The sequence below is a fragment of the Suricata suricatta genome, chromosome 14 (genome assembly GCF_006229205.1).
Source record: "Suricata suricatta isolate VVHF042 chromosome 14, meerkat_22Aug2017_6uvM2_HiC, whole genome shotgun sequence".
Lineage (NCBI taxonomy): Eukaryota > Metazoa > Chordata > Mammalia > Carnivora > Herpestidae > Suricata > Suricata suricatta.
The window spans coordinates 46841547-46865932 of NC_043713.1; the positions used below are offsets into that span (position 1 = coordinate 46841547).

The following is a 24386-nucleotide window of genomic DNA, read 5'->3' on the forward strand; positions in this document are numbered from 1 at the left end:
TTTTTAAACTCTCCAAAAGAGCAAAGAATAGTGTCTTCACTCAGGCTGCCATTACAAAATACCACAGACTAGGCGGCCTAAGCAACAGATATTTATTTCTCACAGTTCTGGAGGCCGCCAGTACATGACCAAGGTTGGGTTGGTGTCCGGCGGGAGCTCTCCCCTTGGGTTGTGGATGGCTGCCTTCTGGCTCTGTCTTCATGTGGCAGAGAGAGAGAGAGAGAGAGACTAAGAGAGAGCGAGCAAGCTCTCTGGTCTCTTCTTACAAGGTTACTAAGCCCATCATGAGGACCCCCCTCATCCATGACCTCATCTAGCCCTGATTACCTTGTAAAGGCGCCATCTCCATATACCGTCACACGGGAGGTTAGGGCTTAAACATACGAATTTGGGGGCAGGGGAATGCATTTCAGCCGTGGAGAGGAGCTCGCTGACATTTTGCAGTCGCACCAAGTTGTCCCGCAAGAGCTAAGAGCCTTCGTGGTTTGTGTGAATCCCTCGGGTAGAACTGAGCTGATGTGGTGAGTCTTGCGCAAGCTTTGTGCATTCCTCAGGAACTGTCACTCTCAGATCATGCAGAATGGAGCGTGATCAGACCTGGAGCCAGGGCACTGCCTGTGACATCACGGCCTCACTTCTCCTGAGTGGTATTTCTTCAGGAATGACTGGGATTAAGGAAGGAGGCAGGTTGAAAGTAGCAAAAGGGTTTTTCCCAAATGGGCACCATGTTCCTTTAAACATGGCAAGGAGGTCTTGATGTAGGTCTTTTGGCAAATCTGTTCTTTCACCTCTAGTATTACTAAGGATAACAATGGTGTGAATTGAACTTATATCAAAAGGAGATGAAAAAATCCTCATATCCTTGGAGTAAATATAATTATGGTGCTTTTATTTAAAGTTCCTTTGAGCTTACATTTATTTCACTTCTAAAAATACACTACAGAGTTGAGTTCTATCCTTTGAGTGAATCAAAACAACTTAGAAAATTAAATACCTTAGCCATATGCCCTTCCTTTCCGGAAGTACAGAGTACTGTTTAGCTTAGGGAGCCCGATGGAACTTTTTAATCAGCAGAACAAAATTTACAAAATAACTTTGTCAGAAACCCATCCTTCTAAAGGTAAGTCTGTGAGGAGATGGGTACATTTACTGAATAAGATGAAACTGAGAAAGTTGAGGGAAAGTACCAGAATGAAGAATCTACTGACTCTATGCCAGCCTGTCCCTGAATTGAGTTTGAGGGGAAATAAGTGTTATCTCAAATTTTCCTTCAGTCTTCAACAATTGGATGTTCTAAGTACATCAACATTATGCTTGGCATATTTATATCCCCTTTACTTAAAAAATATAGTATATGATAGAAAATCAAACAAATCAGGTATTTTAGGATGAGCTGAAGTGGAATGCCAAGAGAGAAAGAGAAAAGGAAGAAGCCCGTCAAAGGTACCAGGAAAGACCTCGTCAGTGTACATATTAATATGGCCACTTGTGAACTGTGAATACTGAAAAGTCTGACACCCAGCCTGGGGAAGAGCTAATACCTTCTGCACAGCTGGGCCAGGAAGTTGCAAGTCTCAAGAGAAAACCTGTCCAAAGGGCCACAGATTTTTGAAGTTACAACCAAAAGACTAGTATCAGATGATGGAACAAGAAGCACAGGTCTTTTCAGTACATAGCATGTGTTGGAGAGTTCAAACTTTGGGTACTTAAACTCTACTGCCCATTTCTCTTCCCTTCTTGGGATGTAGACTAAGAGGATTCATGCACAAGGCATGAAACAAGTGGGAAATAAGTAGGCAAGTGGAGAACAACGCTGAGTTGGAAATGTCAACCCTGGTTTAGAGACTTAAGGCTTTCTGCTCCTTATATAGGGCATGGCTTCCTCCCCATCCTCCAGTCCCACCCTCAACAGATGGAGACAGAAGCTCCAGAGAATTTTATTGCATGAATTCAAGAGAAGAGAGAAACCATATAGAGTCTGGGTTTTGTGTTTGAAGCACTGGAATCCCACCAACTAGTGTAACGCGCCTCAGTAAATGTGCAGCAAGATGAGTAAATCTTCCCATCAGAGTGAACTTGGATGAGAGTAAAAGGCCTGGAGGCCAAAGTGTTTCCTCCCCCATGGGCAGAGAGAATCATAAGGAAGAGCCTGAAGGTTCCTCTCCAGCTGCCTTATTAATCCCCATCAGTTGCATCATATCTGAAACTATGTCTGAAGAGAAAGACACTATGCCTTTGAGAAAGTCTTGTTACCCCAGGTTGGTGTGTATATGTATATATGAATATGTATAAATATAATAATCCTAGATTATGATAAAAGAACAAAGGTAATTAAAATCATAATTATGAATTAATAAGATTGTCACTGATCAGGAAGATATTCAAAACAAATCAAATAAAGCCTCTCTACCTTGCCTTACCATGACATCCAAGGAGGCTCTAGGGAAATAAGGGTGAGCCAAGCCTGGTTTGAAAACCAGTAGCTTACCATTTCTCTGGGTCTCCATTTTCTTTTCTTATCCATATAAAAAATGGAAACTTTTACTTCAGGGTAGAATGTTGTACATTGTGACAGGCCAATATCCAACTGAAACAACTAGGAGCAAAAGCAAATAAATTGCAAAAATCGTATTTTTAAAGAAATCAGAGACCTGTGAAAGCAAAGAGAACCACATTTAATACATTTCCAGAGAAGGAAGGACCCTTCATAGGGATACTGAGCAGAGCAGGCTCTTTTCTTCAAGGCGGCAGGGAGAAGGGGGGGGCGGTGATACTTGCTGATTCTGGGTGGGGCCTAGACATCTAGCTTGGTCAAGAGGAGGACATGTTCTGTGGGAAAGGGAAATGAGCAGAGCTTTTGGCAGTCATGAGACTGGAATTGGTGTGATAGCTTAGAAACTAGAGGAACCCCAAAGGCAAGTCCAGTATTCCCACGATCCCATACTGAGTTCTGGGGCAGTTCAGGAGGCTGCAGAATGGCCCAGAAAGGCAAACTTAAAACTCCCATAGTGTTTGGACTGCTTACAAGACAAAATTCTGATAGAAAAGCCCATAGCAAATATACAGTGAGTCTTCACCTAAAGACATTGGCCAATTTCTGAACCTGAATCATGTGGGATGCTAAAATGCTAAGGTTAGAATTTCTGAAAGGCAGAACTTTGAGGGATGAGGAGACAAGAGATCCACCTAGTTCTTTTTTTTTTTTTTTTAAGTTTATTTGTTTTGAGAGAGAGAGAGAATGTGAGCAGGAGAGGGGCAGAGGGAGAGAATCCCAAGCTGTCATCACGGAGCCTGATGCAGGGCTCAAACTCACAAATTATGAAATCATGATCTGAGCTGAAATCAAGAGTCAGATGCTTAACTGAGCCACCCAGGCACCCCTCCCACAAGCTCTTAAACACAAATCTGGGAGGACCATCCCTGAAGGACTTAGATAAAGTAGAGCCTTACTAGAGCTGTAGCCCATCTCATTGGATTGGGCCCATCATCCCATTAGAAGAAAAGAACAACACTTCCTGGTAGAAGCTGTCATCTGGAGCCTCTAGAGTTCTTGTATGCACAGTATCTAAGACACAAAGCTGTAGACATGTAAAGAGAAAGGAAACCCAACTAATAAGCAGGAAAAATAATAGGAGCAGAACTACAAATCATCCAGATGTTGGAGCACAATAAATAACTTTAAAGATGACTATGGATAATATGTTAAAGAAAATTAAACCTGAATTAAATGAAATGATGAGAGAATTTCAATGCAAAATTGGAATCTGTAAAAAAGATGTTTTATAGGACTGAAAAAATGTGTGAAATTATCAGCTTCTTCGATGGGTCTAAGAACAGGCTAGACACAGGGTAGTAGGATTAGTGAAGTATAAAGAGGAATAAAAAATGAAAAGAACAGAACAAAGCATGAGAGTCACAGGGGAAATTGTCAAAAAGTCCAATGTATGTATAATTGGAGTTCTGGAAGCTCAAAAAAGAGATCAGGCACATCCAGTATTTGAAGGGATAATGGCTGAGAAGTTTCCAACATTGCTGAAAGATATCAATCACAGCTTCAAGATGCTCACCAAACCCCAAACAAAAACAACAAAGAAAACCATACTGAGGCATGTCTAGTCAAACTTTTGAAAACCAAATATTAAAGAGAAAAATCTTAAAACCAACCAGAGAAAGAAGATATTACCTTAAAATAAGCAAGTAACTGACATTTTTCCCCAAGACTAGGAATGCCAACAGACAATGGGATAACATCTTTAATGTGCTGAAATTTAGGAGCAAGATTAGGTAATCTCAACAGTCCTAGTACTCTATTCCTGTTAAAAACTGGTCATCAACCTCTTCAAAATTACTGTATTTGGAGTTTTCTAGACTCTTACTAAACATATATATGCTTATTTGATCTCCAAATCCTCAGATTTATGTTGGATCACATAATCTCTGATTCACATCACATAGCATATTAGCTTCTTTCCTAAAAGCACATTTATTTATTTAATTCTTTAAAAAAATTTTTTTGAAGTTTATTTATTTCGAGAGAAGCAGATCAAGTGGGGGAGGGGCAGAGAGAGAGAGAGAAAGAGAGAGAGAGAAAGAGAGAGGGAGAGGGAGAGAATCCCAAGCAGGCTTCACACTGCCAGCATGGAGCCCAATGCAGGGGTCAGACTCATGAAACACTAGATCATGAACCAAAACCAAGAATTGGACACTCAAGCAACTGAGCCACCCAGGCACCCCTATTTATTTATTCTTTTTAACTAATCTCTGTGCTCAGCATGGGGCTCAAACTCACCACCCTGAGATCAAGAGTCACGTGCTCTACCAACTGGGCCAACAAGGCATCCCATAAAATCACATTTAAAACCCATTATAAATCAAGGAGGCACCTGGGTGATTCAGTTGATTAAGCACCCAACCCTTGATCTTGGTTCAGGCCGTGATCTCAGGGTTTATGAGACTGAACCCCGTGTCGGGCTCCATGCCTGCAGCATAGAGTCTGCTAGGGATTCTTATTCTTCCTCTCTCTGCCCCTCCCCTGCTCATGCTCTCTTTCTCTGTCCCAAAATAAATAAACTTAGAAAAAAAATGCTAAAAATAAATAAATAAATGTATCATAAATCAAATTAAGTGGTACATAATTTGGATAGATAGACCATGTTCTAAAGTAGAATACAAATATTCAAAGATAGAATGAATGAGAGGTTCTATACAAAGGAAACCATGAGACACTGGTATGATATATGTATACTGTCAAGTAAGGTTTGGATGGAATAGTGATTTAGAAATGTGGCCTTGATACCAAAAGCAAAAGCTGCAAAAGAAAAAAAATAGATAAATTGGACATCAAAATCACAAACTTTTTGCTGCAAAGTACACCATGAAGAAAATGAAAAGACAACCCACAGACAACTTATATATCTGATAAGGGACTTGTATCTAGAATATAGAAAGAATGCTTATAAGGCAATCGTAAAAAGACAGGTAACTCCATTTAAATGGGGGCAGGGGAGGGATGCCTGGGAGGCTCGGTTGGCTGAGTGTCCAACTTTGGCTCCCATCATGATCTCGCTGCTCATGGGCTCAAGCCCCACATCAGGCTCCGTGCTGACAGTTCAGCATCTGGAGCCTACTTCACAATCTGTGTCTCCCTCTCTCTTACCCTTCCCCTGCTCGCAGTCTGTCTCTCTTTCTCAAAAATAAATAAACATTAAAAAAATAAAAGTGAAAAGAGGCAGGGGCGCCTGGGTGACTCAGTTGATTAAGTGTCCAACTTTGGCTCACCTCATGATCTCATGGTTCATGGGTTCAAGCCCCACATCGAGCCCTGTGCTGACAGCTCAGAGCCTGGGGCTTAATAATAATTATACTGATGATTATAATAAATCACAGGATTGATAGTAAGAGTTAATTGAATATTTTGAAATGGCCAGACAGGGTTCTAAGCGTTAGCTGTGGTTTCTGTCTGGTGGACTTGGTTCCTCAGGTCCTAGGTGAGAAAGAGATAATCTGCTCTCGGTTTATAAATTTGCATTGTTTTACTCTTTACCCTAAAAGGAAGGCTTATTAGTAATATTCATAGGTGAGTCTTCAACACAGACTTCAGGACAGTCTGACATATGCTTCCGCTCTATGGTCCACATGGGGGTCACAGCCTGCCCTTCTCTGGGATGTGGCCATTGCCACGCTGCCCCGTGCCAGCCGGACAGAGTAGTTCTTGAGACGGTGCTGGGGTTGGGGAGTGTAGGGAACTCCTTACATTTTAATGTTCAAGCATATCACCTGGTGATGTGTTTGCATGTAGATGTTGTTCGTAGGTCTGGGGTAGGGCCTGCAATTCTGAATTTTCTACTACAGGCTCCTGGGTATTGGTGGCCAAGGGTGCAAGACATCTGTTATTCAGTCTGCCCAGCCCTTTCCCTCCCTTCCCCCAGGGAAATGTTCCTTCCTTCATTGGAACTGTGAAGTCCAAGGATGAACTTCCATATTCTTATATTCCTCTGCCCCCGCTAGCTATGGTCAGGTGGTCCAGGAGATAATCAGTCTTTCCTGATAGCTTTGTACTTGAAACCAGAGTGAACCAGATGCATATCCTCCCTGAGGAGCTCTTTCTAGTCTCCTGCAGGTAACTGGGCAAAGAAGCAGAGAGGAGGATCAGAGAGTATTTCTATGCTGCTCTGGTCTCGGGACCAAGATATATGCCCTTAATATATGAATGGCTCATTTGGCTGAGTCTCTGACTCATGGTTTTGGCTCATGTCATGATCCCAGGGTTGTGGGATCAAACCCCATGTCAGGCCATGTTCTGAGTGTGGAGCTTGCTTAAGATTCTCTCTCCCTCTGACCCTCTGCCCTGCTTGTGCTCGCTTGCTTGCTCTCTCTAAAACAAATAACGAAAAAACAAGACTGTGACTTACCAGCTCTGATGACTAGTATGGTTCCAGAAACTATATCATATGGTAACCCACTTACCATATGTGGGTCTCTGTTGGTAGGTCCTGAACATGCAAAGATGAAGGGTGCATGCCCTGGTTGGGAGGCCCACACATTTCCATAGTTTAACATGTATAGCACCAAGGAGCATGAAAGCCACTGGAAGAGGTGCCTGATCCTCAGACATATGGATTGGAGGGCCAGGTCCAGAAAAAGTTTTCTAGAAATGGATTTTCTTTTTTTTTTTCCCCATGTTTATTTATTTTGAGAGAGAGAGAGAGCTTGAGGGAGGGGCAGAGAGAAAGAAGGAAAGAGAGACTCCCAAGCAGGCTCCCCTCTGTCATTACAGAGCCTGACATGGGGCTCGATCGCACAAAGCAACCATGAGATCATGACCTGAGCTGACATCAAGAGTGGGACAGTTGGGGCGCCGGTGTGCTTCAGTTGGTTCAGCATCCGGCTTTGGCCTTGGTCATGATCTCACAGTTCATGAGTTCGAACCCCAGATCAGGCTCTGTGCTGACAGCTCAGAGCCTGGAGTCTGCTACAGATTCTGTGTCTCCCTTTCTCTCTGCCCCTCCTCTGCTTGCTCTCTTCTCTCTCTCTCTCTCTCTCTCTCTCTCTCTCTCTCAAAAATAAACATTAAAAAAAAAAAGAGTGGGACACTTACCCTACGGAGCCACCCAGGCAGGCAGTCCTAGAAAATGGGTTTTCAAAAAGTGAGTAGAGATTGTGTGGGGAGGGATTTGAAACTTCCAAGCAGAGAGACCTTGCCCAGCAAAGGCATCGTGATGGCATGAAACCATGTTTGAAAAACTACAGCTCATGGAAGTCGGAGGTGCAGGCTGTGACTGAGGCAGTTACAGTGAAGGGCTTTCATACGTGCTGCAGTCTGTGCCTTTTGTCTGAAGTCGTAGGTATTTAAACAACAACAAACCGCTAACAAGCAACAAGCCTGACCGAGTCCTGCCCCCACAAATGCACGGCTGTCTGGCAGGTTCCCACCAACAATACTCTCCTTTATTTTTCCCTTAGACAAACAGAAAATTTGTCTTAGGATCAAAATGAATGTTTAAAAAACAAGCCTGATCTGCTTTAAATACCAAAATCTGTTTCAATAACACAGAGGTTGTGACATCCGTGGACAAAGCCAGGAAGTTCCGCCGCTGCTGCCGCAGACACAATGTATTGAGTTCTGCTGTTGTTGGCTTCCCTCGGCAGTGGCTGGTCCTGGTGTTTGTTATTCAGATCTCTGTGTACAAGGAAGACATTCCTCAGACCACAGGACTCTTTCTTCCATGGGGAAAAATTTGTATTTTTAAAAATGCTTTTTGAAAATAAGGACACTTGCTAGTAATGGCTGCTACTTAAGTTTCTTCAATGGCAAGTTCCAAGTGTAACTTGACGTCTTATTTCTTGAACAGATTTTAGCCATTTTTTAAAATGTTTATTTATTTTTGAGAGAGACAGAGACAGAGTGTGAGCTAGGAGGGGGCAGAGAGGGGGACACAGAATCCGAAGCAGGCTCCAGGCTCTGAGCTGTCAGCACAGAGCCTGACACAGGGCTCAAACCCACCAACCATAAGAACATGACCTGAGCCAAAGTCGGACACTCAACAGATTGAGTCCCAGATTATAGCCATTTTTTTAAACACTTAAAAAAAGAAAACTTTACACGTTTATTGACATCCTCTGCCAGAACCTTTTCATCATCCGAAGCTGAAACTCTGTACCTGTTAACACTAACCCCCCACTCACAGTGCCTCCCGCCCAGGCTCTGGAAACTTCCATTCAACTTTCTGTCTCTGTGAATTTGGCTCTTCGAAGCACCTAACGTAAGTGGAATCATACAATATTTGTCTTTCTGGATCTGACTTATCTCCCTTAGCATGATGTCTTTAAGGTTCATCCATGTTGCCGAATGGGTCGGAATTACCTTCCTTCTAAGGGCTAAAGAGCCATGTATGTACCACATTTCGGGTGTCCATTCATCCACTGATGGATACTTGGGTTGCTTCCAAATTTGAGCTGTTGAGAATAATAGTGCTATGAACATGGGTTTGCAAATATCTCTTTGAGTCATTGCCTTCAGTAGATTCTTTTTTTCCCCCCCTAAAGCTGTATGGAGGGGTGTGTGACAGGCTCAATCAGTAGAGTATGTGACTCTTGATCTCAGGGTTGTAAGTTCAAGCCCCGTATTGGGTGTAGAGATTACTTAAAAAACAAAATATAAAAAAAAAATTAAAAAGCTGTATGGAACTCCCATGGGCCCTTTCTTGAGGTTCTGGCTATAAGAGAAGGTTGACTTGGGAGTTGGGGTCTTTTCCACCCCTCACTTCTTGAGGTCCCAGGCCCCTGAAGCAAGTCACTCACCATCTCTCTGTCATGGTTCCCCCACCTGTGATCGCAGGGAGCCCCTTCCATCTCTCAGGTCCTGCTCCATCATGACCATGTATAGGACACTCTGTACCCAGATGTGCACCTCCAGCTATTCCTGGCTTCTGTTTATTCTGCGGTAGAACCGGAGGTAGAGTGGGCCCTTGGTATGAACAGGGGTACCATTCACACTTTCGAGGGGTCTTGAGCAGTCCGGATGGCCCACGGCACCCCACGGCATATAGAAACCTTCCACTTGGCTGAGGCGTGAATTTGAACCTCACACATGGTGAGGTTGATGTCTAGGTGCAAGTCACTTAGTGGGCAAGTCGGGCTGGCCGGGTGCCCAGTGTCAGCCTCTCAGCAAGGTGCTGTCAGCTGCTACTCAGCCCATCTTCAGCAGTGTCTTTTGTGAAATGGTAGAACTTTGGTGACTGTGTGTATGTGTGTGTGTGAGAAAAATGCCTCCAATGCTGATGGCGAGGGCTGGAGATGGAAGCAAAAGGAAGCCTAAGAAACCAGTAATCTATTCTTACTGAATAGATTACAAAGTGTTCTGTTGAACCTCACAGTAGCTCCGTAGTGCCGACAGCTTCACCACACATTCACGACAGAAATACGACACGTCTATTTGTGAAATTTTAGTGAGGGTCTCAGCCAGCAGAAAATGTGCCCACTGAGAGATAATACCTTAGAAAAGTTTGAAAAAGTGCCCCGGGAGAAAGGCAGGAGACTGTACAAACGTTTCCAGGAAGCCGCACATGTCAAAGGCACCAGTGTGGCTACTAAACGAGTCTTATTTTCAAGTAAGGGCTGGTTTGGAAGTTTGAAGAAATGTTTTTCTTGGCAAAAGGGGCAGTTAATAGGAATAAGCAGGCCAGTTGTCTGTCTCACGGCACACGGGATTCTTCCTGGGCTAAGAGGCGTGTGGGGGAACGGAGGCTGGAGTCCCAGGCTGGGGGTGCTGTGGGGCATGTGGGAGGCGGTGGCCTCACACACCGGACGGAGAGCCACATGAAAGGCGCAACCAGAGAATGAGGAGCAAAGCCCATCAGAGAAGGCCTTAAAGAGCTGGTGGTACAGGGCAAAGGGCATGAAGCCATGGTGAAGAATTAGGAAAGGCTAATTGGGCCCTTCATAAATTTTGTGAGGTGTTCACTACGCCAGGCTGCCAACATCATGGCCATCGTCAGTGGGATGGGCTGTTTCAGCCGTCCTAAGAAACATATCCGCATTGGCACCATGCCAGGAAATACCCAAGAAGTTGCAGAAGTAAAGAAAGATGAACAAACTTCACTTTGGTTCAGAAGAAGGAAGGAGGGGCCCCTGGGTGGCTCAGTCAGTTGAGTGTCTGACTCTTGATTTCAGTTCAGGTCGTGATCCCAGGGTCAGGAGACTGAGCCCCATGTCTGGCTCTGCACTGAGCGTGGAGCCTGCTTAAGATTCTCTCTGTCTCTGTCTCTGTCTTTCTTTCCTTCTGTCCCTCCCCCCACTTGCACACTCTCTCTCTCTCTCTCTCTCTCTCTCTAAAATTAAAAAAAAAAGTTTTAATTTAAAAAAAATATAAGGAAGGGGATAAAAAGGAAGAGAAAAATGGCAATAAAATTAAGAATGAAAGGGATGGTTGTTAGAATGGGCATGAATGAGAAAAAATAGTATTTTTTTCCAAATAGCAAAATGCGAATGAGTTGGAAAACCTAGATGAAACACATTTTTGGAAAAAGTAAAAATGACAAACTTGAATCAAGGAGAAGGAGAAACTTTGATTAGGGCAGTGGCCTTTGCCACCCCAACTAGAAGGTCCAGGTCCAAAGGCATTCAAGTCAGAGTTAACGTCCACAGTTAAGATCACCTTCATCCTTTATAGGAAAATAAGGAGGGAAGTTGAACCACCTAATGTGGTTGGTATCACCTTGTTTTCTAAACCAGATAGCTGCCCTTCGAGCTAAGAAAATGTTGGGCCCACTTCAAGTATAACCATTGATGCAAAGGTCCTAAATATAATGTTAAACGTAACAAGGGGAGAGTAGGAGAAGAATTAGTGCCATTCATCAGGCTCTGTGAGGTACCAGCCACCTGGGGTGCCTGCGTGGCTCAGTCAGGTAAGCGTTCGACTTAGGCTCAGACCATGATCTGGTGGTTCACAAGATGTAGCCCCATATCAATCCGAGTGGGGGAGAAGGGCAGAGGGCGAGAGAGAAAATCCCACAGTCATCAAGCCCTGCTGACAGCACAGAGTCTGCTTGGGATTCTCTCTCTCCCTCTCTCTGCCCCTCCTGGGCTCTCTCTCTCTCACTCTCTGTCTCTCAAAAATAAATGAAATAAACTTATGAAAAATTTTTAAAAAGAAAAAAAGTACGTGCTCCCACTGCCACCCCCAGCACTCTGACAGTCGTCTCTTTCCTCTGTCCGACTTTGCAACTGTCTGGCTGGCCTGGTCGCCACTTCAGTTTTGTTCCCAAAGACAACACAGGTCTGTTTCATTGTCAGGGTTTTTGCTGAAAATCAATAAAAGAAGCAAACTGAAAGGGACTTCAAATGGGTAAATTACAAAGGTTCTAAAACCTCACGGAGTTTCTATCCTGGAGGCTCCTGGTTTATATTGCCAGACTTCTTTTTGAGATGATGAATGAATTTGAGACTCCTTAAACACACTCGTTCCTTCTAACCACCTGCTTGCTGCCTTTTCCCCAATGTGGACAGCTGAAGAGGCCTCCAGGACAGCGGATGGGTCCCCTTGAGTGAGATGGCATTTCCCATGGCCCAGGGTGTCCAGTCTGAGTGACCCATCCCACAGTGACCTGCAACTTAAATTCTTCTCATTGCAAGAAAGCAAGTCCTTAGGCTGACCTTCCTAACAGAAGCTGTCTTACATCTCGGAATACAGAATTCTAGAGAAAGAAACCTCTTTTCCTGAGCAGGCATTCCAAGTGGTGACAAACTTGGGTCTTTGGTTCACGCACACTCTTTGTGCTCTTTAGTGATATGGTGGGGGTGTGAGCCCTTTCACTTCCATTCCCAAGAGACTCTCCCATAATTTCTAGCTCTGAGAGACGTGGAGGGAGGCTCTTCCCTCTCTTTTGGTTTCTAAACACTTGCAAATAATTCTTTTTAAGTTTATTCATTTTTTTAAAGAAATCTCTACAGCCAACGTGGGGCTCGAACTCACGACCCCGAAATCATAAGTTGTGTGCTCCTCTGACTGAGCCAGCCAGGTGCCACTGCAAATAGTTAATTAATGATTTAATTGTTCCCTCCCCCAGGAAGTACCTGATTTCGTAGAACGGGTATCACAGGCCAGCAAGACGAGCTCATTAGGAGGAGGGAGAGACGGTGCTGGGGGCAAAGGCAGGGTGACAGCTGAGTTTTTATTGGAGGATCTGGGAACAGATGGCTGAGCACGACTGGCTTTGGGGATTATTTCTGCACATCGAGACAAGATGGAAACGAGTATTCTTACTATGCCCCTGCCCTGGAGAGAGATGGGGGAGATGTTGGCTGCATGCCTCCTCTCTTTTCAAGAGTTTGGAAGTTAAATGTCTCTTTGAAGATTCTCACCTCCTGAATTGACCAGGACTTGGCAATTTCCACACTAAATGTTAGCTCAGAGAAAGCACTAAATACAGGGGCCTCACAAGTCATTGTGAACGATGACTTTGGAGAAGGTTACCAAAGTCCTGCGGCTCTGATGGCCTTTTTTGAAAATATTTCTGCAGGTGCTCACAGCTGGCTTGTCCATATTGCTGTTTGATGTGATCCTGACCACTGCGACAGTGGGATGGTAAGTCTTTCACCTGGAGAGCAGAAGAGCAAATTTATTGTTTGGATTTCACCAGGATGCTAATTTTTTCTCTCAAATATTGGAGACAGAGTGTTTAGAATATATATATACACACACACACATACTTTTTTTAGGTTTGTATTTGTATTTATTTGTTTTGAGAGGTAGAGCAGGGGAGGGGTAAGAGAGAGAGGGAGAGAGAGAGAAAGAGAGAGAGAGAGAGAGAGAATCCCAAGCAAGCTCTGCACTGTCAGCACAAAGCCCAACGTGGGGCTCAAACCCACAAACCACGTGATCATGACCTGAGCAGAAGTCAGGAGTTGGATGCTCAAGTGACTGAGCCACCCCGGCGGCCCCAGGGTATGTATTTTATTGACGCATAAATATACATCCAGAGGAGTACATATATCATGAATATGCAACGTGATGAATCTTCAAACCTATTGCAATCAGCCTCCAGATCAAGAAACACCACCATACATCTTTCAGCCACTCGTCCACACCAGCGTAAGCACTACTAGTGAACCACAGTTTTGTATGTATTATGTGATTTTTCCAATATTTTAATAGCTACTATGATTGGATGAGCCTTCAAAACCAGATCTGTGTGTGTCCAAGGCCCCGAAGCCTTCATGTAGGCCTGATTTGACAAACACCAGGGACTCCCCCGCACTGCAGATAGTGTCTAGGTAGAAGTGGGTCATAAAGGAGATATAAGAGAAATTGGCCTATATATTCCTCTTCCCACCAGTATGACCATCCATAAAGAGCTTCTAGATAATTCAACAGCAATATAGAAGGAGTGTTACCCAAGATAAGACAACTCTATTTCTTGTTCACGGCCTGACATGATGAACTAAGACTGTCCAATGGAATGATCACAAAAAAAGGTCTCATTGTCTTAGGTTTTTTAATGCTTTAAGCAATAATTCTATCAATTAGCTAAAAATGTTTTTTTGAGTGACTGCTGCATATGAAGCAAGACATCCTTCAGCCTTCAAGGAGCACAAGGCAAATGGAAATCATAAAAATAGTTTGTGGGATCAGATCATCATAGTCTGAATGTGCAGTGAATGTGAGGGCCAAAGGAAGGGGAGAGGATGAGCCAGCAGGAGGGCTTTGGAACTGGTTTGAACTGGACCTTATACAGAACACAGAGGTTTAGCAAGACTATAGGTGGAAGAGGATTTGGCACTTTGGCCCCAGGAAAGACGGGGAAGGCCGGAGAGGCAGGGAGTGCCAATGGTGAGAGTTAGCAATTTGGCGCCAGAGCTGGGGCTGTGGGGCACAGACCTAATCCTTCGCTCCCTTCTCCTTCCTCTGCACCTGTCCTTCCAGGAAGGCATGACGCCCACAGAGGGCTGGTGACATCCAAAAACCAAACCGCCAAGATCTCCTGGTACATTCCTGACGCTCTTCCCCCAGTGACTGCATCGTAACCTTCCTAGTGATAGTCTAACTTCCTGGCAGTGTTTTTCTTTCTCACAAATAAGCCTCAGACAACCATTATTTGTACAGAATTTCAGAACGGACTTTAAAAACCCAGGCATTGGCCGGAGTGTGAGAAATAGGAGGGAGACGGCTCTCCAGTGAGGAGAAAGTCTGATCCTGGGTATTCCAGCAGCCGTCTGGAAGAGGCCAGGCCTGCAGGCGGTCTCACATCCTGTGAACTTCATGCAATGCCGTGAACAAAATGGAAAGAAAGGCTGCGTGTTCCCAAATCAAGGAAACAGCATGTGTGTGATTATTGCAAAAGGAACCTTGACTTTGGAATTTCCTGATTTTTCAGAGCTTGAGTTTAAGGATGGTGTGTTTTCAGCCTCAAAGAATTTTCCAACCACAAAGTGAACCACCAGAAGAGGAGTGTCAGACGCTAGTCCAGACTTCCTGTCTTTTGCACAGAGCTAGTCTGCGCCATCTCCAGCGGAGCCTGGGTGACCCGCTCTCAGACCCTGCGCACTGGCCGGCCTGCTCCCTGTCGTGTGGGAGCTTCGCCTGAGCAGCAGTCACAGAGGGCAGGTGCCGCCGAACTGTTTTGTTTGGGCCTACCATGTTTGCCCGCTGGGTCATTGTTGCTGGTTTTTGGTTTTCAGAGTTTACTTCATTCGCATTCAGAAATCAGGTGATTTCCTCACCAAAGTCCAGATTTCCTGATTCTTTTGAAAATGTGGAACACGTGCTCTGTTGAGCCTGTATGTCCACACGGCAGCCAGTGCGGGGCTAGGTAGGGGCTGCCTCCTCACGTGGGCCTGGGATCTCTAAGGCAGCCAGGCTCTACGGCTACAGGCCATTTGAGATGGGGTGGGGGTCAGGGGGCTCGGGGATAGCGGGGGCTCTGTCTCAGCTACCTCCAAACACCCATTTGCTTTATACTCATTCATTCCACAAAAAGTGCTCAGTCGACTCCGAGGCCACAAACACAGTCCATGCCTCAGCAAGGTCACCATCCAGGAAATGAGTTCAGATGTCATTAGCCACCGTCTTGGATCAGGAGCAGCTTAACTGTACAAAACAGGCCATCATCTAAAGGAGGGTTTTTCACCTCAGCACGATTGACATTTTAGGCTACAGTGAATTCTTTGTTGTAGGGGGTTGTCCTGTGCCTTGTATGGTTTTTAGCTGCAAACCAGAGCGCCACCCCACTGATGCCAACAGCAGCTCCCCAAATGCTCCAGGAACCCTTGGCAGCAAATGGCCCCAGTTGGGAATCATGGATCTAAATGTGTGTGGTAGTTAGTGGAGAAAACACCATTCGAAATTTCAGCAAGATATTAAGAACCTTACTTATCTTCTAATTAGAGATTTGGTCAGTTCATGTGTCAAGGCCTCAGCAGCCCCTCCCACACTGTCTGTGCACAGCCCCGTCAGCACGTACACACTGAGTGCCAGGTAAGCGTGCACACCCCATCTACCTGCGGCTGTGAGCTCATCCAGAAGGCAAACCGCATTTCATCTTTGTGTCTCGCCACCTAGCCCTGAAGGCTCACTGAATTAAAGAGTGGCCAGTCTTGTAAATACTGTTGTACCCCCAAAATTATAAACCTTAGGGTGGCTGGGTGCCTCAGTCGGTTAAGTGTCTGACACCTTCACCTCAGGTCATGATCTCACAGTTTGTGAGTTCAAGCCCTGCATCAGGCTTCCCACTATCATTGCAGATACTGCTTGGGATTCTCTCTCTCTCCCCTCTTCTCTTGGCTGTTTTCCTGCTTGCTCTCTCTGTCTCAAAATAAATAAATAAATTTAAAAAATATGTATATATGGAGGAAAAGTATAAACCTAAGTACCAATGTTGGTCAATTTTTAAAGTCTTTCACTTATTTTTTTTTAATGTTTATTTTTGAGGGAGAGAGAGAGAGACAGAGCATGAGTGGGAAAGGGGCAGAGAGTGAGAAGGAGACATAGAATCCAAAGCAGGCTTCAGGTCTTAGCTGTCAGCACAGAGCCCTATGCGGGGCTTGAACCCACAACCCATGAGATCATGACCTAAGCTGAAGTTGGACCCTTAACTGACTGAGCCACCCAGGCACCCCTAAAGTCTTTTCTTAAAAGCAACTGAGGTCCAGCAAATCATCTTGTTTTTAATTAAGAACAATCTATTGCAAACTCAGAATTTAAATGTCCAGATTAATACTTAATTATTCTTTCAATAAACAGAGTTTTATGGTATATATTGATATGAATTCCCTCTATTCCAAAATTTCAGCAAAGGGGATACAACACACACAAAAGAAAAAAATGCTGAACTGTGAGCAATGTCCCTGTCAAATAGAATTAGTTGTGGGTGCCCTCTCTTTGAATCCTTTTTAGACATTCCTCTCTTTGCAATAGTTTAAGTACAAGGCGAGAAAACAACCAAAACACAAGCTCTTTGTTCTGAGGATTCTGTGCCTACTTCTCCCTTCAGCAGTCATTCCTGGGGCCCACCACCGGTGATGGCTTACCAACATGCTTGATCTCAACACAAACCTCACTGGTCCCAACAGTCTTTAGAAAGCGGTCTTATACCATCTTTGAGTAACAGTGTCTTACACTTTTCATTTTGGGACATTGCCCGGAGACTGCCCACGCCTCTCTGTAGGAAGCGTGCATTTAGGAGGTGAGGAAAGTGCCACTCCCAACACACCCATAGTACAGCTAGGATCATAGTGACTGAAATGTACCAGTTTTCCATTTGAGTTAAAAATGTGAGAACTCTCACGGGTGCCTGGGTGGCTCCGTCGGTTAAGTGTCCCACTCTTGATCTCAGCTCAGATGTTGATCTCAGGATTGTGAGTTCAAGCCCCACATTGGACTCTGTGCTGGGCATAAGGCCTAGTTAAAATTTTTTCTAAAGGGGCTCCTGGGTGGCTCAGTTGGTTGAACATCTGACTCTCTTTTTTCTTTAAATTTTTTTATGTGTTTTATTTATTTTTGAGAGACAGAGAGAGACAGCGTGAGCAGGGGAGGGTCAGAGAGAGAGGGAGACACAGAGTCTGAAGCAGGCTCCAGGCTCTGAGCTAGCTGTCAGCACAGAGCCCGACGCGGGGCTTGAACCCCCAAACCGTGAGATCATGACCTGAGCCGAAGCCGGGTGCTTAACTGACTGAGCCACCCAGGCACCCCTAAACATCTGACTCTTGATCTCAGCTCAGGTCATGACCTCACGGTTTGTGGGTTCGAGCCCCACACTGGGCTCTGCACTGACAGTGTGGAGCCTGCTTGGGATTCTCCCCTTCCATGTTCATGCTTTTTCTGTCTCTCAAAATAAATAAACATGAAAAAAAACTTTAACAAAAATGTGAAAACTCTCTAAAATGCTAAGAAGGGTCTCTAAATTACTATCACGCATTACCTCTCCACAGAGTAATTTATCACATTGTGGACTGTCACTCAGCAACTCCCCAAGGGCATGGTACATTAGGCAGATAGATCTCTTTTGTGAAGAAAAGAGAAAAAGAAAAAATAGTTGGGACCATGGATGGGAGAAAGGGAATCAAGAGTAAGAAGTCACTGTCATTCATTGAGAAAATATTTATTAGGTGCTGCCTGAAGGGCTAGGCCACAGTGGGAAGCGGGTGCAGTCTCGCCTCCCACCTCCCGGAGTGCGGTCAGCAGTGCTTGGATAAGCACAATAATGAATATAAGATTGAGATCAGAAAAGACTGGAGGGCTGCTGAAAGTAAAACCCTGGGAGAGGGCCTCGTGATGAGTAGTTCTGGCTGAGTGTGCTCTGCGGTCTGGTTTGTATGCCTTCACTGCATGAAGTGTGTTCACTTCAGGAATGATGGGAGTTACGAGATTTGCAAAGTTTGGTGAAGCTCTAACTTAAATAGTATAATGCCATAGAGATTCCTGCACCCCGCGTCAGCTCCTCCTGCTGTTTGGAAGACCACATCAAAGTGCACCTCCGTGGCTCTCTTCACAGCAAACTGAACCGTTTGTTTCCTTCTGAGCAGTCACTAAGCTGCTTTGGTGTTTCATAAAATAGCTAAGCCGAACAGATGAAATGCAAGGTTATTACACTTCAGCATTGTTCTAAGGCGGTGGGGGGAGGAGTGGCCACGAGCCACCCCATCCCCCGTTCTTCTCCCTGGTGACCACGCAGGATTACTGGAAACCGTAGAAATGGCTGAACCCCCAGTCACATTTGCAGAAACAAGTCCGCCAAAGCCCAAAGGCCTGTGCAGCCTTTGAGTCAAGTCACGTCAGGCCACAGCGACTCTGGACTTGCCCCAGTGTTTAAGAAGACAGGACGTGCGTTCTTTAAGGGTCAGTCTGAGGAAGGGCTTCCCCCAGGAGGGAGGAACCATGTGCCCAGCGTCTTCGAAAAGTAAGATGCCCATCGATGCTTGCTTAAACCCCCCTGGCCAGAGCTGCTCAGCAGTGGGACAGGCTTGCTTTGTGCAGCAGGACGAGCACCTCAGGAGAAGTCTTCAAGCAGAGTCAGGATGGCAGCTCTGAGGGCCAGTGAGGAAGGCATTGCTGCTCTGGGAGGGCAGTCATCTAGTCAGTAGAACAATATTTTATTGTCTGTGCATTATAGGTTACATGCGGGGGTTGCTGGCTTCCCATACATCCTGTTCAGGCTCATGGAGACTGCTGGATTGTGACCGTCTCCTGGGGCACAGACAAGACCAGAACTGAATAACACACTCTGGGGTCACGTGGCTAATAAATACCTGAGCCACAGTTGGAACTCAGTTTTTTTTAATAGTCTCACACTTACTCAGCTCATTCCTGTGCTAAATGAGGTAAATGGTACATGTTATCTTCATGTCAGAGTCCCTCACGTGGGTGACATTTCTCACTGGGCATGTGATATGCACAGCCAACCTGTGTTTCATGTTTGGTGCCCTGGGCATACGTTAGAAACATAAAGATGCCAGGGCCCCTGGGTGGCTCAGTTGATTAAGTGTCTGACTTCAGCTCAGGTCATGATCTTGCAGTTCAGGGGTTCAAGCCCTGTGTCAGGCTCTGTGCTGACAGCTCAGAATCAGGAACCTGCTTTGGATCTGTGTCTCCCTCACTCTCTGCCCTTCCCCTGCTCATGCTGTCTCTTGCCGTCTCTCAAAAATAAATTAAAATGTTAAAGAAAGAAAGAAAGAAAGAAAGAAAGAAAGAAAGAAAGAAAGAAAGAAAGAAAGAAAGAAAGAAAGAAAGAAAGGAGGGAGGGAGGGAGGGAGGGAGGGAGGAAGGAAGGAAAGAAGGAAGGAAGGAAGATGCCTTAGGGCAAATGTGAGTGTGTCGTGTGTGGGGATGTGGGAGAAGGTGGGAAGGGCAGGGAGAACCCAAGGATTGTTGGCCCCTCTGACCAAGAGCGTTTCATCACCAAGGACCTCTTATCGTAATCCTTGGGGGATCGGCCCAGCACAGCCCTCAGAAGTGCTGTTTGGGAAGAATTTTAAGATTCAGAACCGACATCGGATTGCCTACCAAGAAGTTTAAGATAGAAAATATATGGACCTTTGGATGCATTAAATTTTAGGCATGTTAAAATATTCAACTCCTCCTTCTCAGGGTCTGCAGTTTTCTCACCACCTTTTCATTTTCAAATCACTGCTCATGTTTCTTTCTGCTCTGGTGGGAAATTCATGTTTCGCCTTTAGTCATCTCTGATCTCTGAATGTTCTGTGAGTCTCGGTGACATAACAGGATTCAGAGACTGTCACCTCAGTAATGATCAGACTGGATACCTGCATGGGTTCATGTCATCAACCCTCTATGTCCAATGCAGAGCAGAGCACATCACCTTCCCCGGGTCAGGACGAGCCAGACATCCTTCTTCCCAAGGATGGGGGGTGGTGGGAGATCCTGCCACACAGCTGAGGTTTACTTGGGCTAGCCTGGCAGCAGGGCACACCAGGAGGGGGTGATAGAATGAGGGAACCCTTGCCCCGAGGCAGGTGAGTGTCGGGCAGCTCAGTGGGCCCGTGGCCTCCAGACTCACGGGACTAGAAAGCTGACCTCTTGCTGTTTTTTGGCAGCCTCCTGCTTGGTGGACTTGGAGAGGCCTTGCTGGTTTTCTCAGAGCAGAAGGGCTCCTAAGGACAGGAAAAACAGACTCATAGGCTGCTAGCTGGAATGCACGGCCCTGGGCCTCAGAGCTCCCGCTCAAGTGTGTCAGACTGAAGAAAGCAGGGACAGCGAGGCCACCCCTTCTCACTGCATCAAGGAGAACTCTCTGGGCTGCTGCAGAGAACGGACTGTGTTGTGTCTGCCCACTTCGAGAGCGAGCTGACCGGGCTGTGCCCGGTTGTGCAGACCCGGCTGCGGGATTCCGCCTGTGTGGGGGTGGCCCTGCTCGCCTTGACTGATACGCAGACCTCCTTGTTAAACGCCCGTCACCAGACACTGCTTTGACTACATGGAGGTGGGTTCAAGGAAGTTGGTTGCACTTTTTGTTTTGTTTTATGTGTTTACATCTTTGGACACTCTTCTGGGGACGCCTTTTCCTTGCTGTCATGGGCTGGCCCGGAGCCCACACTCACCCACTTAGGAGCCTGGATCGAATTCCCCGGAGAGCTCTCACGGGGTGCGGGGGCAGAGTCGAGGGCCGAATGGGAGTTCTGAGTCCAGTAAGACAACAGCAAGGACCCTGTTAACTCGGAGAGCGCGCTGAAGCCTTTTTGTGGTTGTGTGTTGTGTTGAATTCTGTACACTCTTTTGTCGCCCAGTGTTCAGCTGACTTGCTCCTAAATGATCACCAGAGGGAACAGGGTTTATAATTACTGATGGATATGCTCCCCGGGCAGACACAAACATAGAACATATGTATACACACAAGCACATGCGTTTGTATTCACATCCCTTAAAGCTTTTAATCCATTTAATTCCCTGATGGCTCAGAGGAGATTTCATTCATATCATTGAACACTGAAGTATCTCTTTCAGGCCAGATTAAAAATTCAATTAAGACTCTGAACCTTCCTCTGGGGGAGTCCAAAGAAATGAATGTGCATGAAATGGTAACTTGATTCTGAACCCACAACGAAGGTGTAAGAAAATAATGTCTGACTTCAAATAGTTCAGCTCATGACAGATTTTGAATGCCTGACTTCTCTGCCTGGGGCTGGGTTTGGTCATTTTGAGATGTAGAAGGTAGTGAAATGCCAGTGAGTCTTCCCCAGGCAGGACGTGCGGTGGCGGACATGCACGTCACTCGTGGAGAATTATCTTCGGCATCTGGGGAATAAGCCTGTCCATTCTTGGCCCCCTGAAGAATACGGTCAGCTTAGGGGCCGTTCTTCCAACTTGTTGAAAAAATAAACAGAAGATGAAACAAATAGGAATGGATTCATACATTTGGAACTTGAGTACCTTAAATTCATTTCCCTGTCTTTTCCTGGTCTCTGTGTGTCATTTAAGGTAAAGATGTTCAGAGTGATGTTTATACAGATACGATTTTTTTTTAATGTGTATTTATTTTGAGAGAGAGAGAAAAAAACACACACACACAAGCTGGGGAGGGACAGAGAGAGAGGGAGACAGAGAATCCCAAGCAGGCTCTGTACCACCAGTGCAGAGCCTGACTCGGGGCTCAATGCCACAACCATGAGATCATGACCTGAGTTGAAATCAAGAGTTGGAAACTTAACCAGCTGAGCCACCCAGGCACCTTTACAGAGATATAGTTTTAGTTTGCTTTATGTCCTTCATGTATATAAACTTTATAGAGGCTGAGGATCAAATAGAAAACTGGGCTTAGAATTGTCCTTCTCTTTTGCTCCCATGAAACTCTCTGTACAACTGAGAGAATTCTCCTTTTGTGGAAAGTGGTATTTGTCCAGATGTCACCTTCAGCCTGTCTTTCCAAGGAAGATCCAGGCAAATGGAGGTTCCTAAGTCTGGAAAGAACCATGCACAGTTAATGGCCCCATCTTCTGACTCTAGAGACCTGTTCTTAAAAGAATCTCTACTAAGGATTTTTTTATTTTTGTTTGTTTGATTTTTTTTAATGGCATTCCAGAGTCCTATTGTTTTTATGTTTTACTTCGATATTTTAATTTGAGTAGAGTTGATACACATGCTAATTAGTATTAGGTGTACAACGTAGTGATTTGACAAGTTTATACATCACGCTGTGGTCACCACAAGTATGCCGTCTACCATATTACATTGCTGTTATATTATTGACTACGTTCCTTATGCTCTGCTTATTATTCCCGTGCCTTACTCATTCCAAAATCCAAAGCCTGCACCCTCCTCTCCCCTTCACCTGTTTTCCTCCCCCCGACCCTCAGCCCCTCTGGCAACCATCTGTTTGTTCTCTGTATTTTTAGTTCTGATTCTTTTTGGTTTTTTATTCATTTTTTTATATTCTATTTATAAGTGACGTCATATGGTATTTGTCTTTCTCCCCCTGGTTTATGTCACTTAGCAAAATACCTTCTAGGTCCTTCCATGTTATTTCATGTGGCTTGATCTGATCATTTTTATGGCTGTGTAATCCTCCACTGTGTATATATAGCACATTTACTGTATCCATAGTCTATCAGTGGACATTTAGGTTGCTTCCATATCTTGGCTATTATAAATAATGCTGCAGTAAACATAGAGGTATACAGATCTTTTCAAGTCAGTGTTTTCATTTTCCCTGGGTAAATACCCAATAGTGAAATCACTGGATCATATGGTATTTCTATCTTTAATTTTTTGAAGTACCTTCATACTGTTTTCCACAGAGGCTGTACCAGTTTACATTTCTACCAACAGTGCACAAGGTTCCTTTTTCTCTACATCTTCACTCACACTTGATTCTTGTCTACTTGATTTTAGCCATTCTGATAGGTGTGAGGAGATATCTCATTGTGGTTTTGATTTGCATTTCCCTGATGATGAGTGATGTTGAGCATCTTTTCATGTGTCTCTTGGCCATCTTTAGATCGTCTTTGGAGAAATGTCTGTTCAGGTCCTCTGAACCATTTTTAAATCAGGTTATTTGGTTTTTTTGGTGTTGAGTTGTATAAACTCTTTACATATTTTGGGTGTTAACCCCTTTTGGGATATGTCATTTGCAAATATCTTCTCCCATTCAGTAGGTTGTCTTTTTGTTGGGTTGATTGTTTCCTTTGTTGTGTAAAACCTTCTTATTTGGATGTGATCCCAATAGTTTATTTTTGCTTTTGATTCCCTTGCCTCAGGAGACATCTAGAAAAATGTTCCTACCACTTATGTCAGAATGATTACTGCCTGTCCTCTCTCCGAGGATTTTTATGCTTTCAGGTCTCCCATTTAGGTCTTTCATCTATTGAGTTTATTTTTATGTACAATGTAAGAACGTGGTCCAGTTTCATTGCTTTTTAAAACCTCGGGTATTCTCTTATTTTGACACCAGCAGGAGGCAGAGGATAAGGGGTTTTTTCAATATACCATCCTATTTCCTTCATCTTCCATCTCTCCTAGGGCTTCCCCCGCCCCACCCCCAAGCTTTAATTTCTCCGTTCTGTGACTAAGCTCACACGCTCAGCTCTGCATGCAGGTGAGCCGAGAGGTCTGTAGACCCAGGGCCGACCCAGGTTACTGCAGGCTGCTTAGCTCCCATTGTCTGTGGCTCTCTGTGCCCCTCTCTGCGTGAGAATCTCCAGGTAACCCCAGCATTTCCTTTTATCAAAAATGGTCCATTTTCCCAGTCCTTTCTGGGTTCTGATGATCCCAACCTTGCTAGCCCTGAGTCAAAGCCCAAGTGCTTGTTTTTTTCATTTGTATAAATAAAGTATGCTCTCCGTCCAAAGAGGCCAGGTTCTGTATGATTGCATATTGTTATGAATCTCCTGTGGATATAAAGAAAAATAAACCATTTGTTTTCATGGTAATTTGCCTTTTT

General features: G+C 44.9%; 1 protein-coding gene across 1 annotated transcript in view; it reads left to right on the forward strand.

Moving 5' to 3' along the window:
* The window catches only part of TMEM241 (transmembrane protein 241), a 116291-nt gene extending 94445 nt beyond the window's left edge, over positions 1 to 21846 (forward strand). Inside the window, exons 14-15 of the mRNA XM_029921958.1 lie at positions 13020 to 13084; positions 20548 to 21846. Coding sequence (XP_029777818.1) covers positions 13020 to 13084; positions 20548 to 20608 — 126 coding nt within the window. The 3' untranslated portion in view covers positions 20609 to 21846. The remainder of the gene's footprint in view (positions 1 to 13019; positions 13085 to 20547) is intronic.
* Positions 21847 to 24386: the final 2540 nt, after the last annotated feature.